The sequence below is a fragment of the Carassius gibelio genome, chromosome B4, assembly GCF_023724105.1.
Source record: "Carassius gibelio isolate Cgi1373 ecotype wild population from Czech Republic chromosome B4, carGib1.2-hapl.c, whole genome shotgun sequence".
NCBI lineage: Eukaryota > Metazoa > Chordata > Actinopteri > Cypriniformes > Cyprinidae > Carassius > Carassius gibelio.
Window position 1 is genome coordinate 9,535,146 of NC_068399.1, and position 20,779 is coordinate 9,555,924.

General features: G+C 34.7%; 1 protein-coding gene across 2 annotated transcripts; it reads right to left on the minus strand.

The window, feature by feature from the left end:
* Positions 1-1,821: 1,821 nt before the first annotated feature.
* On the minus strand, positions 1,822-18,834 carry slc6a1l (solute carrier family 6 member 1, like). 2 transcript variants are annotated; one of them, XM_052554317.1, is made up of 15 exons: positions 18,497-18,834; positions 17,125-17,455; positions 15,984-16,115; positions 13,831-13,931; positions 12,233-12,342; positions 10,962-11,094; positions 9,975-10,109; positions 9,235-9,338; positions 8,937-9,061; positions 8,360-8,472; positions 7,572-7,703; positions 7,376-7,478; positions 6,443-6,543; positions 5,992-6,159; positions 1,822-4,997 (listed from the first exon to the last, which is right to left on the minus strand). In XM_052554317.1, the coding sequence occupies exons 2-15, from the start codon at positions 17,360-17,362 to the stop codon at positions 4,893-4,895; spliced, it is 1,800 nt and encodes a 599-aa protein (XP_052410277.1). In that variant the 5' UTR covers positions 17,363-17,455; positions 18,497-18,834; the 3' UTR covers positions 1,822-4,892. The 2 variants fall into 2 exon arrangements, with proteins under 2 accessions (XP_052410277.1, XP_052410278.1); XM_052554318.1 differs by lacking the exon at positions 18,497-18,834 and having other exon boundaries at positions 17,125-17,595.
* Positions 18,835-20,779: the final 1,945 nt, after the last annotated feature.

Genomic DNA, 20,779 nt, shown 5'->3' on the forward strand with positions numbered 1-20,779 from the left:
AAAGAAAGAAAACTGTTTATTAGTCTACTTCCATGGTCTGTAATAATTATTTTATTTTTATTTATTTTTTCTGAAAAGCAACAAAAGTTGTAGGTTTTATACAGCCACTACAGTAGTTCCATTTTAGCTGTAAACTGCTGTGAATTGTATGTAGAGGCAAATATTTTTTCCAATGAGCTTGTGTTGGTTTTCATAGATGTCTCTGTTGTTCTTCAAAATATCTCCAGCGTACAAAATAATAGCATACAAGATGAGTGTGCGTAAATAATGACATAATCCTATAAAGATCCAGCCTTTGAGTAACAGACAACTGTCACGTAGACCTATCATTCTCCTTTTTCAAAACAGTATAGCTTAGTATAGCTATAATTCTCGTTTATTTCAACAGCATAGCTTAGTCTGGAAAAATAAACGTAGGTGAACTGCGCAACCAGCTCCAAAAATTGTGAAAGAATCAGCACCCATTTCCTTTCTATGAAATACTGAGTGACAGGAGTCCGCTTTTTGTCTTTTACTCTTTGTGGCCTTGCATTTGGCCCCTGAGGGAGTTGGCGTGGAGGTGATGGGAACCGGGAGCCAGATGAATTGTGCATGACCTTGGTTTTGAAGAGTTTATTATGCTTGAGCGAATGTACCCTGGCTAGCGAATAAGATGTGATCTAACCCAACAGATGAGTGTTGAATTTAAGCCCTTTACACAACCAAAGGCTATGCTAATGCTAATGCTAACTTTGGTTGAGCCTGCAGAAGGGCTATTGCACTGATAAGTTATGCTGCCTTCAAGTCCTGTCAGAATGATGGCACTTTAGATACATTGAACTAGTTAACTAATGTTGATAAAAAATACTACTCATTAAGGTTTTTTTTTTTTTTTACTTTCTTGTGTGATAAATCATTGACAAACACATGAATAAGGCTTCATTACACACTAATGTGCATTCGTTCACCTATGTTTTGTAGATGTAGTGCTAAAAGGCTTTGTTCAGAAATGAAGTCAGAAAAAAAAGAGCCAGTTTTATTCTAAACAAATAAAACTCATATATTCTTGTACTTACAGTTACAGAACTGATTTAAGTATATATATATATATATATATATATATATATATATATATATATATATATATATATATATATATATATATATATATACCAGGAGAACTTGAAGGCAGAATAACATCAACGTTTATTAGCTCTAATTTTCACAGTAAGTTATTGTTATTGTAATTATGTGTGTTTGAAAGACATTCAGTTCCATTATCCAACTGTGGGTTTAACTCTTTTCTGTATGATAGGCTTACATGCTATTAAACATGTTTCTGTCTATTCCAGACCTACATGAGTGGTCTGGTTATTTATTTACAGTCCTTTTCAGACTAGCATGAATGGTTTGTTGCACCCACACATAATAGAGTATTTTAATGCAGAGCATATGGATCAACACAGGTCAAAGGTCACTAACTGAGGTCAGCTAACTAATAGTGTCTATTTTTTCCCTCTCAGAACTGCTGCTAAAATCGAAGGCAGTAATAAAATATCACTGTGCATATTACTTTTTTGGTTTATATGCTGCTGCTATGTCCTGGATTGTTAGTGTTTGTCAAAGTATGCAAGAATAAAGATCATAGTTCCTCTCAAGATATTCTTATTTTTGAATTACTAATATTTTCAAACCAATATTTTAAAAATTTAAATTACATGGCTGATGTTATCTGGTATAATATATATCGATTTTTTTTTTTATATATGTATAATTGGAAGCATCAGTGAACCTGAAAGTTGGACATACATTTCTAATGGGTTTCTTGTTTAGACGTATAAATTAGTTCAGATTTTGCCTTTATTTTATTTGAAACCAAGCAACAAAAAATCTAGTGAGGATAAAAACATACAGTACAATCATCAAAATAAGAGTTCTCTTTATAGCTTTGGTAACACTTCACAAAAACATTTGGAACATATGGCATATTTAATTTGATGCAAATTGAAAAAAGGCTATGAAGAAACAAAGTTAAAAAAATGAAGTTAGAGAGGCAATAATTCAAATATTTTAATTCATGTCTATGAAAGCGATGAGCCCTTCGATATGTCTCATCTCAACTTCCTGTTTCAACAGGGAAAAAAAGTAAACACATTAGAAATAATAAATAAATAAACATGTTGTCAGGCCTTCAAAGTCATGTCTAATTTTGCTCAAGTGTTACAAAAAAAAAAAATGCAAAAACACACTGTTGACTGAATCATTAAGAGTTGAATGGATTTTAAAGACTGTTCTATTTCCCATAGCCGTGTATTCAATTATTTCAAATTAAATACGTTGTCCGCTGTAACACACTGTTGGTTATATAATATGCCACACATACTACATGTAAATACAATTAATTAGAATATTTAAAATATACTAACAACATGTATTTACAGGCATGCTTATAAAGAGTTATGTCCATTAGCATCACTTAGTTAACATGAATACTGTAATGTAAATTGTGAACTTCAATATACAGTAGCAAATGGAAAACAATGTATGAATAACCTATCTTTTTGTTTTCAATTTGATTAAAACAATATTGGCACCCCACAAATGATGAACAAAACAAAGAACCTCAGATTTCACAGAAAAGACATTTAGATCTCTCCACCTCACTCAAACTGCCTAAGGTCTTCTGTGTCAGCCGCGGCACAAGGATGCGCTGTTTTCTTTCAAATCAAAGCATAAATACATGTAGAAACAGCGCATCCTTGTGGCACGGCTGACAACAGTTTGAGGGATGAGAGGAGACTGTTGACAAAGGAATTGTTGAATAAAGTCGTTATTTTTGTTTTCTTCACTTACAAACAGTATTCTCATCCCTTCATAACGTTACGGTTAAAACACTGATGGCAGATTTTCATACTTTTCTGGACCTTAAATTTACTTGGCAGTCTATGGGACAGTCACAAGCCTCCCGGTTTTCATCCAAAATATCTTAAATTGTGTTCTAAAGATGAATGAAGCTTTTACAGGTTTGGAATGGTTATGACAACATTTTCATTTTGGGGTGGAGTATCCCTTTAACCACTTACTTTTTTGAAGCTGATAAATGTTACAGTTTAACATACAAAAATCTAAATCTAGTTTAAATATAACTTTTCTAAGTCATCTATGATTATTATGCATGATTCTTTATCACATCATATTATTTCAAAGACTTTAATAGTTGTAATGTAACATTTGTGAGAACACAGGGCCATATAAAATGAGCTAGTAAAGGCAAAAGGTGATTAAAATTGTGAAAAAAAAAAAATGTTTAAAAATATATGCCATAAACATATATGCTTACACATTCATATTATTGATTAAAGGTCCCGGTTTTCGGGGTGGGGGGGTTTAAGCTTTGATTGTGTCTACAGTGTGCAATATAAGATGTGTTCATGTTTCGAGTGTTAAAAAACAAACAAAATTTTCACACAATTTTCTTATCTGTATACTGCTGTTTTCACTGTCATAAAAACGGGCTGATGACTTCCTTGTTCTATGAAGTCCCTCCTTCAGAAATACGTAACGAGTTCTGATTGGGCCAGCAGTTCCTGTGTTGTGATTCGACAGCAGCTTAGCGCACGTTGCCTGGAAAGGTCACGCCTCTTACCATAACATGCAGATGCATGCGCTCAGTGTTATTGTAAACATGTCTTTAATTTTACCCAATCAGTTTGAGCCGGAATCAGACCCGGAGTACATAGATGAAGAGGATCGAGTATGAAACCTGTGCAAGCACAACTTTTGTAGGATGTTTCACAATGGTAAGCTGTTTATTTAGTAGTTGTCATACTTTTACGTTTGGCTGTTAGCTTGAATTGGTTAAATTGTAATGTTGAATGTTACAAACTGTTATAAAAGTTTATGTGTGGTATATGGTTTTGTCAGTCTGTTGAATTAATAATGGTGTTGTTTAATTTTTTTTATTTAAAAACAATTATTAAAGTTAAGTGAAAGTGACGTGACATACAGCCAAGTATGGTGACCCATACTAGGAATTCGTGCTCTGCTTTTAACCCATCCAAAGTGCACACACACACAGTGAACACACAACCGGAGCAGTGGGCAGCCATTTATGCTGTGGCACCCGGGGAGCAGTTGGGGGTTCGGTGCCTTACTCTACAAACGCAACTCTTCCTCTTCTCCGTGCGAGCGCAACAAGACCACGCCCCCTTTTTTGTGTATTCTGGGGGCGAAGGTTAGTCATAAAAACTGTTTTAGTGACATCATTACTGCAGGAACTAGAGGGGTGTAGCCCAAATGGGTCTTTCGTAGTAGGCGAATTCTGTTAAATAAATACTCGCTTGGCATTTAACTCTGAGCTTTAGAATTTTTTATACTCTAACAACAACATTACACACTAACTAAAGTTTGAAACATGGGATCACGAAGAACGGGACCTTTAATCTAAAATCTTAATGCAGAATTATTATTATTATTTTTTTTTTAAATGGATAAGATTTCCTGTAGTTAATTTTATTAAATAAATTGTGACCAGAAACAGACTACTAAACACAACCGTTCACTCCCTAGCTTGAGTTAAATTCTGGGAGAAATCTAATATAGAACAGGAATGCAACAGTTATGTAGATCTCCAACTGCCTGGGTTGCATTTACATTTATACTGATCACTGCAATTGTTGCTGTGACTGAAATTGCTTTCTCCACTGAAGACAGATACAGGTACTGCAGGCCCCTCACATTACGTGATGCAAGATCAGAGAGGCATGAAATAAAATCAAATGGGAGAAAACCGATGAACATGTACGTAGTCCACTTCCAACTGTTATAGGCTCTCCAACAGACAAAAAGAATGGAACGGAGGAAAATATACTTAGCCACTGGTCTTTAATGGCCATTGCACAGAAAAGATGATTTCAGACAGAAGCTTCATCTGTACTTCCTATGCGTGTGGATTGTTGTGTGGAATCATTGATTTCCGATGTTGTGAGTTCTGTGGGTTTGGTCATCTTATGCCAACGCTGAGTAGTAAAAATAAACTAAATAAATGACACTTGAAAAATAAAAATTGTGCTTCATGAAGCTACTGAAGAACCTTTTTTGTTTAAATAGTTCCATAAAGATCTGTCCCACAAAATGTTCTTTAAGCGGAAAGAAGGTTCTTCAGAATATTATCAATTTAATTAAGTTAATTTATCAATTTATCAAATATAAAATATACAAATATAATAAGGTAAGAAAGAGATGGTTCTTTGTGGAACTAAAAGTGGTTCTTCTGTGACATCACTGTGACATCACTTTATTTTTAAGAGTGTAAGGAAGTTTGATTGCATGTTTGCTCAGAAAGAAGAAGGCAAGAATAAAGTAATTTCATTTGGAAGTACATTTGTTCAGAAGGAAGACAGGAAGTATGCAGGCTCGAAAGGAAGGATCTTTGGAGGTACATTTGGAACTTCAGGTGCATGCTTGGAATCTCAGAAGAAAATGAAGGTAGGAACTATGCAACTTCAAAAGGAAGGGCTTTCAAAAGGTTGTCAAAAAGAAAGGAGCAAAGGGAAGGAAGTTTAGAAGGAAGAGAGTACATTTGGATATTAAGAAGTTTGCTTATTTGTTTGGAAGTAAGGACATTTTGAAGAAAGTAGGGAAGTTTATAAGGAAGTCAAATAACTTTACAGGCCTTCAAGGGTTTATTGCAACGTGGTTCAAAAAGAAGGAGGAAAGGGAGGATGTAAGTTTATAAATATGTGGATATTTAGAAGTTTGTTTGGAAATGCATAAGGAAAAAAAACGAATGAACAAGTTTATTAGGAATATATACATTTGGATATTGGAATTGGAAGGAAGGAAAGAAGGAAGGAAGCTTGCAAGTTTGAAAGAAGGAGTAAAGAAGGTTTATGAAGTGCATTTTAAAACTGTTTAGGATTTGAAAAGAATGGACAAAAGAAAGGAAGCAGGGCAGGAAGGACACTGTGACAAAACAAAACAAAAAATCAGAAACATTAAATCTGGTCTTGCCTGTCGGATGCTGCCTTTGGTAGTAAAGAACATATATATGATATATGCGGGTATCAAAACCATGGAAGAGAGGGACATTAGCCAGCCGATGCCCTGACCCCAGGTCGGGTACACATACTTCCCTAGTGTCAGAGGAGTCATTTCTATGGCACTGAAAGTGAAAACACCCTACAAACAGAAGTAAAATCAATTATAAGTTCATTGAGGACATTGGCTTTTAATTGTATAATCAATCACTCGATTCATCATACAGTTGAATCAAAGGATAAAACGGAGTGCCATACTGTAAAAAAGAGCTTTAATAGACATTGAAAACACGTCTTATAGGATCTGGCATTACGTTTAAAGATTTGTATATTTATTTTATTTTTAATAATAACAAAGCGTTACATTGGCAGCCTGTAGTCTCTGAGTTTTATTTCGTTGCTTGCGGGTGAAGTACAGTACTTACCAAACAGATTATCGGAGTAAAGTAAGTCCAGCAATATTTCCAAAAGCCACAAGGCCGATAACCAATCATGTCTTCGATATTTTTATAGAATCTCTCTGCACCTAAAGAAAGAGAAGAGATGGATGTTTCCGCTTATCAAGCAAGCTAGATTCAGTAAGAACTTCTTCCTTCCACCCTGTCCCAAAACACTCTTTTAACTAGACATGGTATATATTTATGGATTCTTCTGGCCTCAAAATTCAACTGAAAATTGCCATCTAATTTCATTGTTCTAATTTCAAATGTACACAATAAATCATTGTCTAACATTGTCTATTTGAAGTTTTACCTTTTCATGCCTAGTAAGTGCATTATTTTATCTAGTGTGCATTGTAACTACTGTGTTTACATTTATAAGCTATTGCTACAAGGCAACATTACATGAAAACCCTGACACTACCAGGAGGGAATCATATGGGAACATTAACTGGATAAAGGTCAGCTTGAAATCTTCAGATTTCATAAACCTCACATTAAAATTTACATCAAATATGGATCACACAACCAGTCTTAAGTCACTGGGGTATATCTATAGCAATAGCCAAAAAAAATATTGTATGGGTCAAAATTATAAAATTTTCTTTGATGCCAAAAATCATTAGGATAGTAAGTAAAGATCATGTTCCATGAAGATATTTTAATAAATTTCCTACCGTAAATATATAAAAACTTAATTTTTGATTAGTATTATGCATTTCTAAAAATTCATTTGAACTTCAAATGCGCTTTTCTCAGTATTTAGATTTTTTTTCATCCTAATAGACCATACATCAGTGGAAAGCTTGTTTATTCAGCTTCCAGATGATGTACTGTATAAATCTCAATTAAGACTGGTTTTGTGGTCCAGGGTCACATATATTTGTCTCCTCATCTCAAATATGTTTATAGATGTACCGTAAAACCAGGAAATGGAAATTGTCTCAAAAAAGACCAGGTACAGGAGACACATTCCACTGGCCGAGTAGTAGTCAAACAATTTGAATACATATAAACCGCCCTAAAACAAAGAACACACACACACACATTATAAACTGAAGAAAACATTGCATTGTCCCAATCAATAAAACAAATAGCTTTTTAGGCATCTTACCTGGGTGATGTTGGAGAAACCGATGATGAAGGATATAATACAGACCATGAGGATGAAGAGTTTCTTTCTCTTCCTCAGGACTGTGGGATATTCATCCATTAGAGCAGTTATGAAGCCTTCCACTGTACAAAACTGCCACATACCGGTGTAAAAAGTATAAAATGAAAAAGCATAAATTAAATCACATTATTTTAGAACTAGGGTATAGCAAAAAACAAAAAACAAACAAACAAAAAAAAAACTAAAACTATACTATTGTTCATATAAAATGTTGTAATTTTGCTTTAAGATTCAACAATCAAAACATATGGTGTTACATCTGGAGTTACTTATTATATTACACCTAAACAAGACAAATAATTGATGATAGTTTTTACGTTTTCACATGTTCACTAACACGTTAGTTAAAATGGTTTCATGTTCTTTTTTTTCTTGTTTTTTTAAGAGATTCATTTTAATGTGCTACATTCTCTTGTGATCTTCTTTGGCTTTACTTTTCACCTACCTAACACAACAAAACTAAAGTAACACCTCATGAATAATTTATAACTTGTTTAGTTTTAATCATTAAAAAATCATTACGCGCTGAAATCTATAGAAGAGTAATGGTGCAATGCTGCTAAATGTAGCACCATTAGAGGAGTGCTCTGGGTTCAAAACAAGCTCTATCAATAACTCCATATTCTCTGAGGCAACATGTCAACTACTACAAACCATAATTTAGACACTTCCAATAGATTGTAAATTTGTAAGTGTTATATATATATATTTTCGACAATGTGTAATACCTGACTGTCCAATCCCAGCATCATGAGCATTGAGAAGAAAAGAATAGCCCAGAGAGAAGACATGGGAAGCTGTGTAACAGCTTGTGGATAGGCCAGAAATGCCAAACCGGGACCTGATAATTAAACCATTAAACATAAGTGTCAAGATGAATCCTTTCAACATATCACTATATATATATATGAATTAAAGTACATTTAAATTTGACTGAAATAGACTGAAGTACTTTACATATAATTTCAACACATGTTTTATTCAATATTACATTTAAAATGCTAAATTGATTCTTCATCATTACAACATTTAAATGCATGACATACATTCAGTAGTACACTCTAACCATATTTCAAAGACTATAGAAGTAACTATGAAACTATATGTAAAGACGTACTTTAAGTTTTACTTTAGTCTCTACAGTTTGGCTAACAGTAGTGTAATGTAATAGTAATTTAAACTATAATCTTTGTAATGTAATTGCATTTAATATGCAATTAAGTGACATGACATTCAGTTAAAGCATGAAAGAAAAGGGGTTTTATTTTCATAGCAAGTAAAAGTATGTCTAAGAGACACAATGACCTGAAGCAGCCAGTTCTTCAATGGGTCTCTTTGTGATGTACGACATGAAGCCCACAATGGAAAATATGACGATCCCAGCAAACATACTGGTGCAGGAGTTTATACAGCACACGATGACAGAATCTCTATAGAAGGAACAAGAATCAGATAAACTGAAGCACGGGGAAACAGTAGTAAACTGAACAGAATTTCATAGAAAAGGCACTGTGTTAAAGACAGTTTGTACAACAGATTGTATGACGTACACATCATTAATACAGAATTTCTGTACATTTGGACAGAAATTAGTAGCTCTAACCTGTAGACGTTATTGTTGTATGAGTTGTAGCTACCAAGAGCAATAAGAGAACCTAAACCAAGACCATAAGAGAAGAAGATCTGCGTGGCAGCATCCAACCACACCTGATAAGAAACATATGATAAGGAATGTCAATGCATGATACCATTATTGTTAGCAACATGCATTTTCAAATCCTTTAGCAGACCATCAGATTTCTACTTTAAAAGTAAAATGTGACAATTTATAGAACTGGGTAAATTATGCCTTTTACAAGGGTGTAAATTTGTAAAAGTGATTATTTTATTTAGATTAGCATATCAGTATTGCACAATACAGTGTCTATCATTGATGAAAAGTGTGGGTAGCACTTTATTTTACAGTCCTGTTCCTTATGTACATACTATGTTCTTATTATAGTAATTACAATAACTATGTAATAACTAGGTACAAACCCTGAACCTACCCCTAAACCTAATCCTACCCCATTTAGTTACCTTGTATTACCAGAACTTTCTTAGATAAATACACTGTAAGTACACTATAAGTACATGTAAATACACGTACTGTAAAATAAAGTGCAACCGAAGTGTGTATATCTATGAATTAGTGTTCTGTGAGTTAGCAGCATTACTACTATAGTTTAGTTATTGCGAATAAGTCCTACACATACATTTAAGATCTCATATTTGAGATTTTATCATTTAATAAAACAAATGTCATTTAAAATATCAAACGCATTTCAGTATTCATCATTTTACCTCAGATTTCAAAAGTTTGTTGAAGTCTGGGGTGACGTAGAAGAGGACGCCATCTATCGCTCCAGGGAGAGTGACTCCACGGAAAAACAGAATAAAGAGCATGAAGTAAGGATACGTGGCGGAAAAATAGACCACCTAATGAGGACAAGAGATAAATGAAAAGAAAGAGAGAGAGAGAGAGAGTTAAATAGAGTAAATCATTTTAGAGTAGCTGTAGAGGACAAGATTATTTAGTGCAATGCTTTCACTGGTTTCTGTTCAGTGATTGGTAGGAACATGGTTTTTTTCTGTGTAGGATAATGATTGCTCTTAATTAGCGATGTCCATCAAGGTTAAAGACAGCCAGAAAATGTATTTCTTCTGGCTCCATGCAAGGATCACATTAAAATTCAATTATCCTCAGATAAAGAAAGCAATTTTCCTTTTTATCCCGGGATTTTTTTTTTTTTTTTTAAATAAAAAATCAATAATTAAAATTGCTTACAATTTAATGTCAAGACATGGCCATTGGCAACTCATCATGATGCTTAATCTGTGAAAATTCTTTACTATTATGTTATCAAATGAAGTTGGAAAAATAATGAATAATATGCAAAATCTCGTATATCTAGAAAGTGATAACAGAAACACACCAGTTATCTCACATCAACTAATGTTTCTGAAAAGATCCCAAAGCTGTGCAGAGCCCAAAGTCGACAATTACACTCAAATTCTTCAATTTTTTTTTCTTTTTTAGAATGAAACAACAAAGTAAATAGAACATACTGTAAAACTCCAAGAAATCTACTGAGCAATGATAAAGAAACCTCTGAGCAATATATTTTTCCTCTGAGATTGTCCATAAATGGAAGAACAAAAAGAATCCAAAAGTAAGTGTCTGCATAAATGAGAAGACAAGTATACGGTAAAGGTTTGGAAGTTTTTAGAACTATTTCAAAAGGGGAATGGGGGTTGTATGAGGAATAGAAAGAATATGAGCAGTCACACCTTCCCTGTCCACTCCACTCCTTTCCAGATTGAGAAATAGACAAGAATCCAAGACAACGCTAGCGTTCCAACCAACGGCCAGCGCAATTCCCCTGGTTCCTCCAAACCGTTTGTTAGCTGATGCATGTTCCTCCTATAAAGTAAACAATTATTTAGTTAGACTGTAATGTAACTTGTGCTTTTGTTGAAATAGTTTATATAATGTATATGCATATTCTCAATGGAATCAAAAAACATCTGGAAATGCTTTTACCAGCTCAGGAAAATAACTACTTGATCAGTGCAACTGGACTTTAGCTTACAACTTCATTAAAGGTGCCACAGAATGAAAAATAAAAATAAAAATCACTTTTATAAGGTGTTTGAACACTGTTTCGTGGACATGGTGTGAAAACAACCGACCTATGATGGGAAAAATAATTCACCCACTCATTGTTTTATAATCCGAATAAATCATAAACCGTCTCTCCACACAAACAGTTCCAGATTTCTCACTATTGTGACGTCATACTCTGAAAAGTCCAGGCCATTTGCGACACTCCCTGGCCTTTTAGCATATACACAGCCCTGACTGAGAAGCAGCGGTCCGACATTACTAATGCTGGAGGAACAACGTCAGCGCCAAAAAACCACTAAAAGTGCAAACATAGTCATCTCCATAGGCCGCTGAGGACACCGTGGTTAAATTTCATTTAATTTCAAAGTCCTATATGTTTGTGCTAACATTTTATGCCCGACTGCCTCACAAACAAGAGTCAGTTAAGCGCTGTAGTTGTGCAAAGATTTCTTCCGAAAGAGGGATCGATAATAACACTTCATGCGCAAACGTCCAGACTCCAGACAAAGTAAGCATCACGCTTCACATTTTGTTTTTCAAAAGAGCCTCTTGGCTCTCTGTAAGACTAATGATGCTAAAACTACCATTGTCTCTAATGCTGCCTTCACATGCTACCAGAATAATTGTAAATAGTAATTTGGTAGTTAAAAAATGCATATGGAAGCAATGTGAGGTCAGTAACGCAGTCACAACAAGTTAAACTGTAACACCACCGGTATGCCCACGAGCATGAGCTCTTGAAGCTCCGCACTCATCTGAAAAGAGAGATGGGAGCTACAGCTCATTTTCTTTTAAACGGGACAAACACAAAAACAGTGCGTTTTGGCTCGTAAAGTGGAAATTTCAACAATTTTAAGTATTGTATCAGTGCATGAAATGCTATGCAACCTTTGGATATTTTACAAAAATAGTCTTATTCCTGTTCTCGACTCACTCCCAGAACTCAGTGACGGCACTGGTCAGGTTGGTGGTGTCCATCAGACTGTAGTTGGAAAAGCAGCGATCAGTGTTCCAAGGGTTATCACACGTCTGCCATGGTAACTCCTAAAGAGAGAGAAAGTTCACTTTATTTTATCGGAAGCAGTTGTAGTGTACTTCAAAGCTTAAAAAAAACCCACACACAATTGTACTGCAGATATTACAATATTAATCAAATAAAACCAAAGAGTTGATGGTCATCACTGGAAAAATACTATGGAAATCAATGAGAACCATCAACTGTTTAGATACACATATCCTTCAAAAAATATTCTGTGTTCAATAGAAGAATGACATTCATACAGGTTTGGAACAACTTTAGTTTGAGTAAATTATGACAGAATTTTCATTTTTGGGTGAACTATCCTTTCAAGTGTAGTTAACAATGCTTTAGTAACAAATTTGTGACTATGCTTTTTGACATGCTTTTTATATAATATTAACGGAGCACTATGTAATGTTTAATGTTTTTCTTTAAAGTAATTTTTTTCATTATGTTTTAATTATATTTCGTCATGCTTTAAAAAGAACACTCATTGCAAGTGTTGACTAACATACTAAATCAATAATTCATTATAATTTTACCTTTAGTTTTAATTGTTAATTAATTTAAATGTATTAAATATTTATCATAATTAACGTTAATCCTCTTTTTTAATTTATTTACTAAATTGCAAATGACATACAAGTTTCAGTTGACATAACCTTACGGTAAACTTTAATTTACCATAAATGCTTGTTAGTCAATTTGACAAAATACGTTAAGATGCTAAAAGTTAATAGATATTCTGAGTGGTTTTTAGTTGGATACTTTGCGGCTGTTAGTTAGCTGTTATTCTGAGTAGTTATTAGTACCACATGCTATTGTGGTTGCCAAAAAAAAAAATAATAATAAAATAGAGCAAACAAAGTATGTGTATTAGAGTTTTGGTCAAATATCTCCAAGTATGAGCACTCATAGTAGTTAATGGTACTTGCTTTGGCAAAAACCACCATGTGCAGAATACAGGTAAAGGATAAAGCAAATTGAGTAAAGCAATGAATGGCGGATGAAAAGCATAAAAAAATAATAGCACAATTCATTCATAAAACAAATGCCTGTTTTGTTTGCAATTCCCTCTGCGCTGCCTTAGAGATGAGCTCTTATTCCCATGGCAGAAACTGCAGTTCAATTTCCACAAAACAGAGGCAGTTATTATTTCTGTGGAGCCTTTAAAACACTCTCTAGAGCAAAGACAGAGCCAAAGAGAGCTTAAGGGGGTCAAGGAGGCGGAGAGAGATGCAGAGAAACAGAGAGTAAGAGAGAGCTTGAAAGAAGAAGCAATTCTGAGAAAACGCTGAGAAATTCTTTTAAAGTCTAAGACAAGTGTAGCTGAATTCACTGGGCTAGATAAAGACATGCATGGTGGGTTGAAGAAAAGAAAAACAATTTGACCAGTGATTGCAATTAAGAAATCTTTGCGTTAATCAAATTAATAATGAAACCAAAATTGCAGCAAATACCCCGCATTTTCTAAATATGTATGGTTTTTGCATAAAAAAAAGGATACTTACTGCTTTGAAAGAGCTGAAGAGGTAATAGAGAGCCCAGGCGATGATGACGATGTAATAGATGTTAAGCCAGAAGGACAAAACCACAGCAGCTAGACCCACACCTGACACAAAATGTGTTTAAGAGTGAAACCTTGGTTGATACAACACAAATAAATAAATAAATACATAAAAAAGTATAATTCTGCCAAACTATTGTGAAACTATCAAGACACACAGACACAAACTACAATAGCAGGTACCATCTTTAAATAAATAATAATTAAATTCTGTTATAATAATAATAATAACAGAATTTAAAAGTAAGATTATTGTGCTATTCAGAATTTAGCCAGTATGAATGCCAAAATTAGTACTTTAGGTTCTGTACATGCATCTCCCATCAATCACATAATTTACTACAAGAAACAAGTTGATTGACCTCTGATGATTGTACAACCAATTTGCTTGCTTGTAGGCCAGTCTTGCAGTACTTATTAGAGGTACTCTAAAACCCTCCACCTCTCCCAGCTCCACCTGTCTAGCCCTATATAGGACTAAATGTGAATTAACAGCTTAAAAAAAGCATTGACTTTATATTCGACATATATTTAGGAGTAAAATAATTATCCAAAATTTGTTTTCTTCATCTAACCTTTGACCTTTTTTAGGGATCCATCCTTTATTATTGATGTTGCCCCATTAGGGTAAATTCTTTTTGCTAAATTGTCTGAAATTTTACACACATCTGAAAAATGAAAAGGTCTTACTGTTTAAAATAAATAAATAAATAAAATAAAAACATAAAAAAAATCTTTATGAACATTCAGGGTTTCTTGTTGTTGTTGCTATATTTGATTTGGAACTCGCGAGGAAAATGTCTGAAGCTTGACACAAATTTGGAATGCAATTTCACTGCCTGAAAACCATGTCTTAGTGTTTCAAAAGCATTAAAACAACTTGGATTTCAAATCAATTATCGTAGCACAAGTAAACAAGACTCTTCTTTTTCAGTGTACTCTACACATCCAACACATAAGTAAATGTTGACTTGTGCAGTCATCATTGGAGCATTGCTGCCTGTCAGTATAGTAATGCCAATAGATATTGGCTTTTTTCCTGACCTCTGGTTGTTGTATGGATCACATCTTTCAAACTGGTATACAACAATGTATCCAAAGGCCTGACTTCCACAACAACCTACAGTATTCTTTATCACTGCCATCACCCTCATTGCTTCTCTCCTCCTTGGTCCTCAACAACTTGTTTTATTACTACAACCTGATTTTCTGATGCACTCATATCACTATCATCAATACTTTCTGAAATAAGTACAGATTTGTCTCGCCATCTTCCAGAAATCTTACAAAAATGAACCTAAAACACATGAATAAAGGTTATTATACTGCCCACCAATGCTAGTCAATAGTGCCAGCTACACAAAAAATATGCATCATATAATTATTATTTTTAAAAATAATTGTATTTTATTTTAAATGTATTTTAAATGTGATTTTAATAGCATCATATATAAATGAAAATATAAAACGCCACATTTAAACACACCCCTACATTTACGTCATTGTATGGGAAGATTTGCATACACTTCCCAAATGTTTACACAAAGAAAGAAGGCACAACTTTGATTTTCGCTATAGTATTGTTGTTGCCGCCGTAGTGTAGAGTAGTGCTTGTTGTTTGTTATTTCTCCGATCACAAATGCAGACATAGTTTTATGTTTATTCGGTGCGATATGCAACGCAGCACATAAAAAAGACATTATAAGTCATTACAATCAGAAAATTGTGTTCGCACTGCATGCAACAAATTCCTCAGCATCACAGTATGGTAAGATGCGTAACATTTCCATCACACACTTGAGGTATTTCGGCCAGTAATAGGACTGGATATCTGGCCAATCAGCGTACAACTTGCTTTTGAGAACAATGATCTCGCAACAAAAATCTACACATTTCAGAAAGGCGGGGCATAGAGGAGCAACAATAATGTACAGTACATTATGTGGAAAATAATATGTGTGTTTGTTTTTTTTTACCTTAAACCGCATAAACACATTGCATTACACCAAATACACAAACTTATGTTCTTTTTAGCAACGTCATATGACCCCTTTAAGAAGCCTCCAAATATCTCATGTGTATGTGAATATTTCTTACCTTTCATCATGGGTATTAATTTCCATACTCCAAGCCCCCCCACTGACATGTATTGTCCTAATGCCGTCTCCAGCAGAAACAGTGGGATACCAGCAAAGACCAGAGTAGTGAAGTATGGGATGAGAAAAGCTCCTAAAACAATGTAATACAAAATTTACTTAAGGTTTTTAGATTTCTGCAGATTATTCTAGGTTCAAGTTTGTGTACGAATTTGGAAACGAGCAGATTCCGGTTTTCGTAAAGCATGCAGTGCCATTTGCTGTTCAAAACTAAGCTCAGAATCGATTCAAGAAAGAATCACGATGCATTCGGAAAATCTCCAAATCGATGCTGAATCATTTCTCAATTAGCGATGCATCGATTTATTTTCCCAGCTTTAGTCTTAATTGTCATGTATTTCCAAGCTGATGGTTCCGGGGGGTTCATTTTTAAGCTCTTGTATGTTCAAGAACCCCCATAAGGAACCATACCGCCAAAGATAAATTGTGTTCAATAAACTCAAGTAACTTGCCAAAGTGGTCCTGTCTGAAATATGTTTGATTGAATGGCAGCATACTCAGGGGGGTACTAAAGCGAATGCTCAATATTTCCTGGAACCTTTGAAAACACTGAATCATTGAGCTATTATGCACATTACAGAACTTGTTCAGAGGAATGAGAGAACCATAGTTGATCAACACTACTTTTGGGAAACACACCTCTAGTCTTTCAGTATAGAAGTCTACAATGTAAATTCCACATGTCCATTGAGTTCCTGGTATTCACACTCAAAATGTTTCTTAATTATGACATATGCATATTTTACCAAGAAGGACACATTCCTCTATCAACTTTTTTTTTTTTTTTTTTTTTTTTTTTTTCGGATCTGGAACAATATTCTTGACAAACCTAATTCGACTCAAGACCTAAACTAATGATTAACTTTACCTAATATCCAAGGCGGGCAATAATGGTGTTTAAACCCCAGCCACAGCCATGAACCTACTCAAAAAAACAGATTGATTGATTGATTGATTGATTGATTGATTGATTGATTGATTGAGGAAAATGTCCTTCATGACAAAACCATGGAAAGCATATTGCTCCAACCAGGCATCTTCTCAGCAGCCTAACAGCAATGGCTTTGTCTTTCTTCTCTCACCTCCACCATTCTTTCCACACAGATAAGGGAATCTCCACACATTTCCCAGCCCAATGGCATATCCAACGCAGGACAGTAGAAAGTCAAATTTTCCCTTCCAAGATCCTCTATCTGGTACTTTATTCTCCTTCTCTTCTTCTGCAGGAACACTGTTGTGATCCAGGTCCTCAAACGGGACTGCCTGCTTCACGTCTGAGGGTGAGTTGAGGTCCACCGTGCTCTGGCCAGTCTTCCCCATCACAGGAACAAACGTCGAACCACAGTGAGGTAATAATCCACCACAGTCCAGTACTGTATTGTCCCACTGTCGAGTGCAGGGCTACTGACTTGACTGTTTCGAGTGAACACAATAATTCAGATGGGCTTTAAAAAATAAATAAATACTGCATTCAGAATTTTACTGTGAAATCAATCAAGGCTAAATATTTGTTTTTTGTTCTGCAGAAACACAATTGGACAGAACTATGTGATATTCTAGTATTGTATGTTACGGTAAAGAAAAACGTATAATATTTCTAATGAAATAAGATGTTATAACATAGCTATAAAATATCTATAACATAATAGCTATTACACGATTAGAGTTAATGTGTAAGAATATGAGATTGTAATTGATTTCTGGCAACCTATGCTTTGTAAAACTTATACTAAAAGTGCAGTCACATTTTAGTTTGGGGATCAATTCTCACTACTAAACTAACTAGTAACTATGACTTTTGACTAAGTGCATGCTACTACTTAATAGTAAGAACTGGTCACTAAACTAAAGTGTTACCAAAACTACCTTTTGCTTTTTGTATTTTGCCTATAGCATCCGTGTAAAATCCCCATGCTCAACTCGCCCGTGTAATTTCTCTTTAAAGCCAATTAAACCACCTGCTTTCTGCAGACAAAGAGCAGTTCATGAGAATCATTAACTTTCCTGACAGATGTGCCGATTATCAGAATGACTTAATGGAGACACTAATTCTTATCCATGTCCTACTAATGTGATGAATTCATCAAATTTATTTGTGACTAACTGCTTTGAAAGTCTCCAACCTGCATGCTAATGCATAACAAAACCACTCTCAGTTGCCTCGTTGTTTTCGTTTTAACGAACAGCCATTATACATTTAGAAACAGTACCATTAAACCACAGCAATTCAAAGTAAGCAATTGAATGTGAGTCAAGTTTGCTTTAGGCTCTCAAGAGTATTTGAAAAATCTCCAGAATTTCCTTTGCATCCTTTAAATGCTTTTAAGTGGCTACAAGCTTAAGTGGAAATTGAATACAGACGTATTGCATAAGGTTTGTCGAGTTCCCAACTCATTACGTTTTTATGGTAACTACCAAACTCTAAGAGAGCGAAAAAAGAAAACATAAACTTACTTTTGAGAAGTCTTTATTTTGTAGTCAGGCGTGTCGAGATGTCACCAACTAGAGGTGAACTTAAACGTATCCACAAGTAACTGTTGAACTGTGCCAACCCAGTGCCTTAATTCATAACAGAACCAAAAAAAACTGACCCGATGTCCCAACTAGGGCAAAAAGTTTCCCTTTTTCTCTCTCTCTCTCATTCTATGTATCTGGAGGGGCCCTCTATGTCCTGGTGTTCCTGTGTCTGGTATTGAGCAGCAGATAATAAACTTCGACCTGTTTTTTGACAGGATTACCGCTTTACCACACTGAGACCCGAGGCTACCAAACAAGAGTCGATTGCCGTGTTCTGGTATTTTATGCGTGTGTGTATTAGTTTTGTGTCAGTGTGTAAATTTGTGCGCAATGATTCTTGTGCCAGTTCGGTTGCCATGGGATATCCCCTTAGAAGGGTGCTCCATTCTAGCATTGAAAGAGCTTGTTAGGATTTCAAAATGAAGCAGGCATAGTGCCTAAGATACAGACTGCATGACGTCTCCCAAAAATGACCCCAAAGGCATGACTTTATCAGTTAAGTCCCATGATTATTGACTGGTATATTTATAATTGTTTCGTAAAATATATGTACTAATAATTGTCAAATTCTAAATTTAACAGCCAATTTGAGCCAGTTTGTTTGTTGGCATTTGCCTGTGCAGTGTGAATTGACCTTTAGTGGGAACACAGCTATACAGAGTAACTGTATGGTCATGATAGCTTTTTTAGTGAATGACACAATTTTGAAGAGTGATAAAAGTCTGATGAGTACTTTTCCTTTTTGCAAAAAAAATTAATATAATAATAATCGTATTATTCCTACAGACATCTAAAAAAGAATCAGTTGATATGCAAATTCTGGGATAAGTGCTCGAGTGGTAGTGGATATTATATATATATATATATATATATATATATATATAGTTTTTTTTCTTTATCTGATAAGAAGAAATGTGTTTCAATTAAAATGAAATCACATTAGCCTAATAAATTCCTCGGTGCATAATAAAAAATAAAAAGTAAACTTGCCAAAGCAAGAGCGAGTAACCTCGGAATGCCATGTATCCTGTTGACAGAATTGGACAGCTCATAAAAGCACCTCTGCTATGAGTAATAATTGGGAAACTGACCAAGAACACTGCCATGAATACCGTCTACTTTTCTATTTTGTGTGAAGCACAACCCTCAGTTAAATGCTCATAACTTCAAATACGTTTTTAGGCAATGACAGTAAAAGCTTTTTTTCCGTGGATTAAGAGACAACTGCTTTTTACTAAATTAACAATTAAAATTGAAAAGTAACGTTTGCTTTGCACCGTAAAAGAGCTGTATAAGTCCAATTAAAATCTTCTGACGAGATCTTAACACAGTATATATATTTTTTTCTATTAGTAAATATAAATGTATATATATGTTACCAAAAAAAAAAAAAATCTCCCTTGTTGCATATTATACTATTATGCCACATATTGACAACTTTTAATTGCCTTTATTGAAGCAACTGAATGTTTGCTCTTGCCAACCACTATAATTTTACGTCAAACTGGCTGCATATGAACATAAAATCTTTACAGGTTAAAGAGGCTGCTGCTGTTTAGAGTGGAAGCATGATAAATAGTGTGAAGACAAGGAAAAGCTATCAAGAGTGTCCAGTCAATGTGTTTCTAACTGAATATTCATATACATGGAGCTAACCAAGACGCTGAGTTACTTCAAGGGCATATTTTAGTAGCTTCTTTATCTCCATCAACATTATGTGCCAAGAGAAGCATGACTAGGGAAACTGCATTGCCTGTAGACAGCTTGACGAAGCAAATATGCAAGTATCAGTGGATGTTTTGGATGACATACAAAGTTAATTTGCACTTGTCTTTGGAAAGAAACGTCTAAAATACAAATAGCTTTTTTAATGCAGCCACAGTGTCAACAGTAACTCACATTAGCTCTGTCATTGCCTGCAATCGTTAAGTGACAAGCACAGAATTGGAATTGTCAGAGTTGGTTTTCATCACTCATTGTATGCGCCCTCAAATCAATAGAAGCTAATTACACCCCACAATGAACCTGCGTGGCTCATGGTGGCGACACAGTGAGATTACAAAGTTAACACACTCATTTAGCAGGAAACTTTGTGAACATACAGTACTATCAAACATGGTGCACTACCAGTTCAGTTATGTCACGCACGAACAGCCATTGTGAATGTTCCTTTTGATTCTTTATTTGCTATAACTGTGATATGCACAATAAAGTCACACT

Excerpts from the sequence above, each read along its gene's own strand:
- slc6a1l (XM_052554317.1), bottom strand. The coding sequence starts at position 17,362 with ATGGGGAAGACTGGCCAGAGCACGGTGGACCTCAACTCACCCTCAGAC. Across the intron at positions 10,110-10,961 it reads GAGTGGAGTGGACAGGGAAG|GTGGTCTATTTTTCCGCCAC; the intron begins GTGTGACTGCTC and ends TGTCCTCATTAG. Across the intron at positions 6,160-6,442 it reads TTACTCCGATAATCTGTTTG|GGTGTTTTCACTTTCAGTGC; the intron begins GTAAGTACTGTA and ends TTCTGTTTGTAG.